At 46.9% G+C, this 10805-nt stretch overlaps 1 protein-coding gene across 1 annotated transcript; it reads left to right on the forward strand.

Moving 5' to 3' along the window:
- Positions 1–534: 534 nt before the first annotated feature.
- On the forward strand, positions 535–9596 carry LOC144130342 (membrane metallo-endopeptidase-like 1). The gene is made up of 2 exons (XM_077664272.1): positions 535–687; positions 7210–9596. The coding sequence occupies exons 1-2, from the start codon at positions 592–594 to the stop codon at positions 9301–9303; spliced, it is 2190 nt and encodes a 729-aa protein (XP_077520398.1). The 5' UTR covers positions 535–591; the 3' UTR covers positions 9304–9596.
- The last annotated feature ends 1209 nt before the right edge of the window (positions 9597–10805 follow it).

Genomic DNA, 10805 nt, shown 5'->3' on the forward strand with positions numbered 1-10805 from the left:
TTAGAATGCTTTCGCATTATGACCAAGGAAACCGCCGGCGCCATCTCATAATAAAATCAAACCATTGCTATACGAATACAATACCTGATTATTCTCCCACAACGAGAAATTCTATTTTCTTTTTGGAGTTTGTCGTCCCTTTCGTGTTTCGTTAGGTCTCGATGACATATTTTGCTCTCTGGTAACATATAAAAGGTGCGTTTTCCTTAAGACATGCACTCAATGGCTTCCGCACATCAAGCACACACATCCTTGTATTACTTCCGTAAGAGCTCCAATGTGACTGCCGCTCAATGGTTAACGCCACGTTGCGAGACCATGCCTGATTGTTATAGCGATTTAGGCAGCGTTGATAGCAAGGAAGCAGCGTAAGTGTTTTTCCCTACACGCGTGCCTCTCTTGTTGACTGATTTGTCTTATAAAAGCTTGCTAGTCTGGAATGCAAAGCTTCGTCTTTGTGGCAACCCACAGCGCGTGCATGGTTTAGATGATTCCTCGAGAGCGTGTGTCCGTTTTCGTTTGTTCCCAGTGCTGCATCGAGGCACGCAACTGGTCGCGCTGGCCGCAACGGCGGCGGACGTGGCAGGAGTGATGGCAACCATCGAAGCGACAGCACCACACGCGGCAGCCACAGGCTCCAGTTCAAAGGATGCACCCACCCCTGTCTCGGTGCAACACACCGCAAAGGTATGCTAGCCCATTCATACAAGCGACGCCGTTGGCGAGGATAACAAACTAAAGGGGACCTCTTAAGGCTTGTCGACCTTCGCTGTTTCACGAAGCTCAGCAATATATACGTGCATTCATTTGAAGCTGCCATACATACCATAGTTATGCCAATAGAGCTCTGTCACCTATCAGTGTAGAATTCTGGCAATATCTGTACAACGAAGCTGCATACCGTTCTTCAGTTTTCTCTGTCAACTCTCATATGCCCAGAAACCTTTTAAGCCTGGGAATGGCACCTGTTTAGGTTACATACGAGAGAATCCTTGATTCTTCTTGGCAGCCACAGCCAGAACAAAATACAGACACACAAGACGGGTTGGCTGATCGGTGTTCAGCTTGATGTTCAGTTCTAGGGAAACAAAAAAGAATATTTCCGCTTTAAATCGTTACGCCAGAAACACAGCATAGGCGGACAAGCTCATACGCGACTGCTTGGGATTATACTTGCTGTTCACAGCGAAAGCAGGATACATCTGTTAATTTAACCACACTGAAGCAGTTACTCTACCTGCACAATTTTTACGGTGACCACATTCGTTGCAGTTAAGTTACTGCAGCCTTCGGATGCTTCGGATCTCAGATCAACTGCCTGCGTAGCTGGATAACTTCACCACCACAAAGTGCATGAAACTTCTCTAAAAATGAAACTGAACAAACAAAAAATCTAATCACTAGAGCAGTCGACAAGTTACCACATGTTAATATCAAGCCACGTCTTCCCGGCATGCCTAGCGCATCGTTGGCGGATGAGGTACTGAGCTGCCCGCTTTCTCTCCACTTATTATTTAGAAACTCCGGGCTGTTCTGTACTTGCGTCATCGCGCCTCCGAGACAGCGATTGTACGCCGAGGTACTGGACACTGCTTTTCTACGCTGGCACAGCACTGCTTAACGCTAGGCATCGCTGCAGTCGCGCCGTTCTTGGCTCGCCAGGAGCGAGTTCGTGTGAACTCGTGGTCATCGAGGTGAAGTCGCCTACTCACGAGTCGAACCGTTCCTGTCGGCTTCATGAAAGCGAAGCTACTGCAAGTGTGCCACTCCCGGCCACCGGTAACCCAATCAATATTCCACGCCATTCGAGAACAATGGCTGGTTCAAGCGCGTGAGCTGTAGTTCACGCCGCGATGGCTTTTCGACCATGGTACATGCGGTATGGAGCACAAGCCTTGAGTGCCCGTATTAGAGCTGTCTTAGCAGCGCTACATTAAGATTGCAGGGTCTAGCATTAGCCTAAGTATAAAAATTGAGCGGGAAATTCACAGGAACAAGTAGTGAAATACCAGGACGAAAAGGAAAACGTGAAATGTCCTTGCGAAAGTTGAGCTGAGTTTCAACAGTGTAGCAAGCGATGCGTGTTGGTCTTTGAATAAGTTACATATTAGCCTTTAATAGTTTCAGGGCAAGAGGACATTCAAGAAGGACAAGAAAACTTTCTGCAATGCTTCTGCCTGGCCGCAAAACGCTCTGTGGTTATTTCGCTGCTGTAAAGAGCTGAACAAACCAGAATGCCAGGCGGCGGCTGGGACCACATACACAGCAATTTATCTGTTTAAGGTTATTATGCGCACTTACCGGCCATGCGGAAAGCAACCTCGCACGCTCCGGCCAATGTCCCTTCCCCACGTGCTCAAAACCCAGCTGAAATCCAATGCCTTCTATGGAACAATGAAGCACCGATACCTTTACATTGCGTTCTTTAGATGTTGACTGCGCATGTGCAGGCCCGCAAGCTAAAAGGTTAATTATTGCATATGAATATCAAGCAGACGAAAGAATAATATCCAGGCATCGTGCGCAAAATCTCGCGTGTGCTGTCTGCGCTTTTACGTAAATCGAAGAAACGCTTAAAATCGGAGAAATCATAATCACGTAGAAGCAAAAGAATGGCAGGACTGATCTTAAAACTACATACAAATTGTAAACTTTCGAAAGCTCCAAGAGATTGCAAAAGATATCTGCAGGCCGCGATATATGTTCGGAACTGGCGCGTGGGTTTGCAAATGATAGGAAGCACAGCTCTATCTGGAATCATTCTCGAATGCTCCAATCAGAGAAGTCCCGATGGTGAGACTAAAAAGTGAAATAGACTTCGTACAATGCGTCCACCCTGGCATCGTGCAGGATGTGGAGGTTATCGGAAAGGTGCGTTGTAGCGATCACAGGATGGTAAGGCATCGAATTTGCCTAGACATTAAGAGGGAACGAAAGAATCTAGAAAACAGAAGCCTATTAAGGAGTTGGCGATAAGAGCTGCAGTAGGGGAATTAAGGATATCGCTGCAGAAGAGATTTTAGCTTTAACTGAGGACGAGGACTATAATGTTCAAGCAACGAATGCTTATCTCACAGCTATCATTACATAGTATGCAGCAGAAAAGGCGGTAGAATGGTTCGACGGGATACCAGTAAGCTATCTCTGGAGACAAAACATCTGATTAAAAAACGCCAAAGCATGAAATCGTCTAACCCTGCAGACAGAATAGAATTGCCAGAGCTATCAAACTTAATGAACAAGGAAAGATGTCCAACATTAGGAAGATAGGGTTTGGTTTAGTTTTTCGGGCTAAACGTCCTAAAGTGACTAAGGCTATGAGGGACGCCGTACTGAAGGGCTCCGGAAATTTCGATCACGTGGGGTTCATTAACATGCACTGACATCGCACAGTACACGGGCCTCTAGCATTTTGCCTTCATAGAAATTCCGCCGCCGCGGCCGAGATCGAACCCGCATCTTTCGGGTCAGCAGCCGAGCGCCCTAACTACTGAGCCACCTCGGCGGGTCATTAGGAAGATTAATATGCAGAGAAACATGTGGAATTAAAGAACGGAGGTAGCCTAAAAGCAGTAAAGAGGAAACTAGGCATAGGTAAGAACCAGATGCATGCGTTACGAGAAAAAAAGTACAATGCCATTAGCAAAATAGACAGATAGTTATAGTAGCCGAAAAGTTTTATGCAAATCTATAGAGTAGAAAACGTAACCAGGACGTAAATGAGACAGGCCCGAAAACACAGCAATCGGACACCCTGCTTGTAAGGAGAAAGTAAAAAACCCTTAGGAGCAATGCAAAGGGCGAAAGCAGCTGGTGAGGATAAGGTAACAGCAGATCTGTTGAAGGACGGAGGGGAGATTGTGCTAGAAAAACTAGCCACCCTCATACGCGTTGCCTTATGACCTCGACCGTACCAGAAGCTCGGACTAACGCAAACATCATCTTAATCCACAGGATAGGAGACGTCATACAATTGCAGACAAATAAGCGCATTGACCGTTGCTTACAAGGTATTTACTAACGTAATCGCTAATCGAGTCAGGACAACCTTAGACTGCAATGAATCAAAAGATCAGGCAGGCTTTCGTAAAGGATACTTCACAACAGACCATATTCACACTATATCAATCAGGCGATAAAAGAACTGTCCATGGGCAGAATATAACAAACCCTTATATGTAGCCTTGATTGATTACGAGAAAGCATTGGACTCAGTGTAAAACTCAACAGACACGCAGACATCGCGGAATCAGGGAGTAGAGCAATCATGTAAAAGTTCTGGAACACATCTAAAACGGCTGCACAGCTACCATGCTTCTCCATAAAGTTTGCAATAAGATTCCACTAAGGAAGGGTTGTTAGGCAGGGAAACACAATCTCCCTAATGCTATCCATGGCCTGCTTACAGGAGGTATACCAAGGCTTCGATTGGGAAGAGTTGGAGACAAGAGTAATGAAGAATACTTAAATAATCTACGATTCACTGAAGACATTGCCTTGCTGATTCACTCAGCAGATGAACTGTAAAGCATGATCAGTAAATTGGACAGGCAGAGCAGAAAGGTAGGCCTAAAAATAATATGAAAAAAAGCCAAAATAATGTTCAAGTCTATGAAACAAACAGCAGTTTACAATTGGTAGCGAGGTGCTGGAAGTGGTAAAGATACGTCTACCTAAGGCAGGTATTGACCTCAGGTCCGGATCACGAGAGAGAAATATCTATAGCAATAAGAATGGGGTACCGCACATTCGCCAGGTTCTCTTAAATCATGAATGGCTGATTATGAATAGCGCTCAAGTGAAAAGTATACAACAGTTGTGTCGTACCTGTACTCGCCTAAGGGGCAGAAACATGGAATGTAACGGAAAGCGGTCAATTTTAGGACAACGCAGTGAGCTATGGAAAGGAAAATGAGAGGCGTAACATTAAGAGACTGTACGGAGACAGTGGGTGAGAGGACAAAGGCGAGTTAATGACATCCTAGCCGAAATTAAGAGGAAGGAATGGGTTTGGGCAAAGTAGGTAATGCCAAGGCAAGATTACCGATGGTCCATAAGGGTAAGAGTGGATTTCAAGACAAGGCATGTTTAGCGGGGGGTGCCAGTAGGTTATATTAGCGGATGAGATTAGTAAGTTTGCGGGTTTACGGTGGCCGCAGCCGGCACAGGACAGGGTCAATTGGAGACACATTAGAGGCATTTGCCCAACTATGGGCGTAGTCAGGCTGATGATGAATACCAGACCTTTTTCTATTGCTCCTTTTGCCTTTTATGGACAAATTGTGCCCGTGACGTTATCTGCCATTTAAATACAGTAATCTCTTTTTGCGTCGCTCCATGTTCTGCAGTTGCGTATTTGTGAAAAAAATCCCCCTTATGTCAAAATACTGGAAGATATATATAGCAACTGCAAAGCTACTATAGTCCTCCATAAAGTCAGCAATAAAATTCCAATAAGGAAGGACGTCAGGCAAGGAGACACGATCTCGCCAATGCTGTTCACCGCATGTTTACAGGAGGTATTTCGAGGCCTGAATTGGGAACAGTTGGGAATAAGAATAAATGGAGAATACCTAAATAATCTGCGATTTGCTGATGACATTGCCTTGCTGAGTCACTCAGGAGGTGAACTGCAAACCATGATCAATGAGTTACACAGGCAAAGCAGATCGATGGGTCTAAAAATTAACATGCAGAAAACCAAGGTAATGTTCAACAGCCTAGCAAGGGAACAACAGTTCACAATTGGCAGCGAGAGCCTAGAAATTGTGCCGGAATACGTCTACTTAGGGCAGGTAGTGACAGCTGATCCGGATCATGAGAGGGAGATAACTAGAAGGATAAGAATGGGGTGGAGCGCATATGGCAAATTCTCGCAGATCATGAGTGGCAGTTTACCAATTTCCCTCAAGAGGAAAGTGTACAACAGCATAATCTTACCGGTACTCACCTACGGGGCAGAAACGTGGAGGCTAACGAAAAGAGTTCAGCTTAAGTTAAGGACAACGCAGCGAGCCATGGAAAGAAAAATGGTAGGTGTAACGTTAAGAGATCGGAAGCGGGCAGTGTGGGTGAGGGAACAAACACGGGTTAATGACATCCTAGTCGAAATCAAGAGAAAGAAATGGGCTTTGGCAGGGCATGTAATGCGAAGGCAAGATAACCGCTGGTCCTTAAGGGTAACGGAGTGGATTCCAAGAAAAAGTAAGCGTAGCAGGGGGCGGCAGAAGGTTAGGTGGGCGGATGAGATTAAGAAGTTTGCAGGCAAAAGGTGGATGCAGCTGGCAAAGGATAGGGTTAATTGGAGAGGCTTGGGAGAGGCCTTTGCCCTGCAGTGGGTGTAGTAAGGCTGATTATGATGATGATGATGATGATGATGATGATGATGATGATGATGATGATGTGATGAATGAAATAATGCGCACAAGCGAAATCGGTGATTCTCCACCTTGCATGGTGATTCTCCACCGGTGATTCTCCACTACTCATGGCGATTGTTAAAGCGATGAATCACTGCCGTACGATGGCACGTTCTGCCATTGGTGGGGCTTATGCGACCCAGGTTGCTATTCCCGAACAAGTTATCGCGAACAATCGTTAATTTAACTATCACCCGCCACGTTGGATAGTTTGCTCACCATCCGATGGGCAGCACCTGCCATCCCAGGACAGTGGCGCATCGCTTTAGCGTGGTATGAGGAGCCCCAGGTGTCCATGAATGTAAGAGAGAGAATGGCCAATATGGGCATGAACTCATCGCTATCCGAAAAACTGCCATCCGTGAACACTAGACCTGAAGAATGGAACCAAACTAAAAACAAATTTGCTAACGCGCGTAATTGGCAGTTGACCTTACTAAGAAAATTGACCTTTTTTTAATCGTGGATTTCTCGCTCAAGGTCAATGACGCTGACAACAAATGCTGATGACGACGCCGGCTTTTCTTCGGTAGGGCTCCTTAACGCTGTCGCGTTAAAAGGACATTAATATGCATGTGTTTGTATGAATCTGAGTATGAACAACCACGGTTAAGCGAATCGGCGTGCACATTTTTTTAACGACGACTGCATCCACCGTAACATATAGCTCCATCAAGCTTTTTTTAGGGGTATATCTGAACAAGTGTGCCCCTAAACCACTCCGTCTCAAATTGGCTTGTTGTCACCTGAACAAAGGTTTAGTAACAACGATGCTCCATCTTCCACGCAGGCGCTGAGCTTGGCCCCGAGTCAAACTCCACCAGAAGAGGACGAGGAGTGCACACTATCGCAGTGCTTCGCAGCCGCGTCCGCGCTCTGTATGCTTTCTTGCATGCTGGTTCTCATCGTGTTCGTTGTGCTGCCTCTCCTCGAAAGACGCCCCATCGGAAAAGCAGTGTGCGACACACTCGACTGCCTCCACTACGCCAGCGCGCTTGGCCTGAACAGGATGGAGGCGGACACTGACCCATGCGAGGACTTCGGCCAACTGGTCTGCTCAGCGGTGACTACGAGGCACCGAGGGCATGCCTGGAGTACCGTGTCTCAGATGGTGATCGACTGGATGGAAAACATTGAAAGCGCCGTCGCAGTGACAGGGCATGAACACGCTGCTTTGGAAAGGCCGATTCACCTCGTTCGTTCGTGCCTGCATAGAGAGGGCAGCGACGAAATCGCGATAGAGAGCTTTATTCAGTTTGTGCACAACCAGACCTTCGCGTGGCCCACCGACGACGAGGACAGTACATCACTCAGTTATTCCAGGGCTCTTATGGCGTTGATTGAGCTGGCTGTTCGGTGGGCCCTCCCGCTATGGTTCCGCATAGACCTGCTTCCTTCGCGAGGTGGCCGAAACCGAACCCTAACCATCAAGCCATCCACACTCCCTGTCATCTGCGAATTCATCCATCAGGAGCTGATCGCCTACGAGGTCTTATATCCGCACTACGTGCGTCTATTTAATGTAACGTTCTTCATGCGTCGAAAGCCCTCTTCAGCTTACCAAGCGTTCATGAATGAAAGCGCCGTCGTTCAGAGCCACATATTAGCAAACTTGAGCCACGCAATCAAGGCGCCCATCTTCGTTCCGAGGCTTTTCGAACTACAGCAGCTGCCTTCTCTCATCACGCAGTTGAAGGCCGACGACTGGGTCGACGCATTGCAGTCTGTCTTCAACGCTTCTCCTCCCATCAAAGCTGGCGACGTTATCCTGGCAACAAACGGCGAAATCCTCGACGTGGTGGGCAGGCTGTTCGCCGCTTATGATGCTGAGCACATCCTTCATCACACGGCCTGGTGGTTTTTGCAGCTGATTGGTGGGTTTACAAGCAACCGAATATTTAATTCTGTCAGCGTATCTCGGACGGGAAAGCTAATCCAAAAGATGATGTGTGCCTCACAAGTGGAGGCGACGGATTATGTGCTTTTGGCCGCTGTGAGCCAGACTATGTTCCCTTCCGAGCAGCGCCGTTCCATCAGGCGTCACCTAGAGCGCGTGCATGCCACGGCCGTGGAAAAAGTGCGTGCTTCGGCGATGACAGCCAGTCCTGTCAAGGAGGCCCTGTTGTCTTTCCTGCAGCGGACGACGACCGTCACGTGGCCCGAAGAAGCCTTCACACCCCAGAACGACCCGAGCAGCAACTACTCCCAGTCCACGTCTGCCTACGACGACGGAAACGTCTTCACTTGGTGGCGCTCGCTGAGGGAGCGCTTGCAGCGATCAATGGTCAGCCAACAGCAAGCCGCGATTGCCAAACTACCGCGCCTGGACACGAGAGCAGTGACGTGGTACGACCCTGTTCTCGACGTCATCTCTGTTTCGTACACGGCCCTGGCACCACCGTTGTACTACAAGAGGGGCACCAGTGCGATGCTGTACGGTGGCATAGGCTTCATCTACGCCAGAGAGATCGCGCAGGCACTTGGCGTCCTGACGACGCTGGTCGACGATGGTGGCCACATAATCGCGCCATCCGACAGAGCGATGAGCTTTACGTTATGGAACAACATGACGTGTCCCCATTTGGAACCGTCGGACGTCGAAACAATGTTTCCTTCACTACCAGCCTTGGAAATCGCCCACGCAGTGTATCTCAAATATCGAGACCCAAAGTACGACCTTCCAGTGAAGGGTCTAGAGAAGTACACCGCCGAGCAGATTTTTTTCATCACATTCTGTCTTGCAACGTGTCACGTAGAGTTTTTGGGCATGGGTTTGTCGAGGTTCTGCAACAGTGCAGTGGAAAACTTTCAGCCGTTCGCCAGGGCTTTTTCCTGCCCTCCAGGATCAAGGATGAATCTCGAGCGAAAATGCCGCGTTTTCTGAGGTTTGATGTTCTTTGTCATAGTAAGATCGATGAACGCAATTGGTAGTTTTCTTACTACATCATTCGCTAAAACCACCAATATTTATCTTGGAACAGGAAATATCAAGACATTTTTTATTTTTTTCTTCTTGCATCGAACTCGTACGAATATTGCAACACAAAGCATCGGTACCTTTCCTTTAGAAGCTTTAGACAAAAAACTTGTGTCTATGGCTGTTCTGCTGTTCACCAGCGTGCACCTTGACTAAGATTTCTTAACGGTTATTCTGCCTAAACCGTGCTGCAGAGAAATTGTGCGTTCCCACATGTAATTGTGTTTTTTTCTTGAAATTTTGGTTTTGATTACCTGTGATCCAAAGCGCATTTGGCGTAGTGTTCCAAAATGCTGGTGGCGCACACATACGTGTTAATTGTTTATTTTGTCTCGGATGCTCAAGCTGTCACGTTCCACGATATTATTGTACGCGGCTGCACTGCGGGCTTCTTGAGCTTCTCTGGAACTTGTATTAAGATTGTATTTGCTATTTGAGGCTTCGCTGGAGACAAGCGCATCTAATATGAAAGTGCTGTAGCCATTAGCATGGGGCTTTTCAAGATTAGCGAACTTACTGCTTCAGTCATTAAAACTTCTTTTTCAGCGATTTGGTACATTCTGATTTTATAAATAAAATTACAGCGCCAAAACATGCAGCCACAGAATACTGCGTCAAGGACAGTGAAGGGATTGTCACCTTGTGTGTATACGAGCCGCCTTTTGTGTTCGCGCGCCTGTTTTAAGTAACAACTAAGGTTTTGAACATCTTCCGCAGATATTTTCTGCTCTAGTTCAAACTTGTTTCACGAATGTTAAGTATCAACCGCCCAGACGACAATTGAAAAATCAACTGAAATCAATTGAAAAGACACCCTTATTAAAATTTTCATGCTTCCAAGCTGGTAAAAGTCATTTTTTGCTAGAGGTTAATGGTACCCAGCGTGAAATAGCACATTTTAGGCTTGAAGACAAAAAGTTCTAGCAGGAACTTTATTGTTTTCAGGCACTGTTTTCAAGATCAACTTTCATGCTGATAAGACAGTGGGACTGGCAGAAGATCCAGAACGTGTGTTTATCACAGAAGCTTTATCAGCTACCACATGGTATCTTGCATTCTCTAACTGAGCATCCGCATGACATTGAGGTGCAAAATCTTTATTAAAATACTTTACTTTGCCGCAGTGAGGCAGGTTACTTGAAAGAGAACAGCATAGCGCGAATAATACTTCCAGCGTCTCTCGAGTCGGCTGCTTCGCTGGCTACTCGGTGCTGCTCATGCTCTTTGGTGACAGCCATCCACGCTCACTCCTGTTGGAAAGTGCTACAAGTCCTCAAATGGCTTGCGCTGCGTCCCTCACCGATAGTTTTTTTATAACTCTTTGTGGCTACGCGGCAATTTCCAAACGCACTCGAAAGCTTCATTATCTCGTTGCATTGCAATAGCGTTGTTCCCATCAAGTATCGCTT

Source organism: Amblyomma americanum, chromosome 4, assembly GCF_052857255.1.
Source record: "Amblyomma americanum isolate KBUSLIRL-KWMA chromosome 4, ASM5285725v1, whole genome shotgun sequence".
Taxonomy (NCBI): domain Eukaryota; kingdom Metazoa; phylum Arthropoda; class Arachnida; order Ixodida; family Ixodidae; genus Amblyomma; species Amblyomma americanum.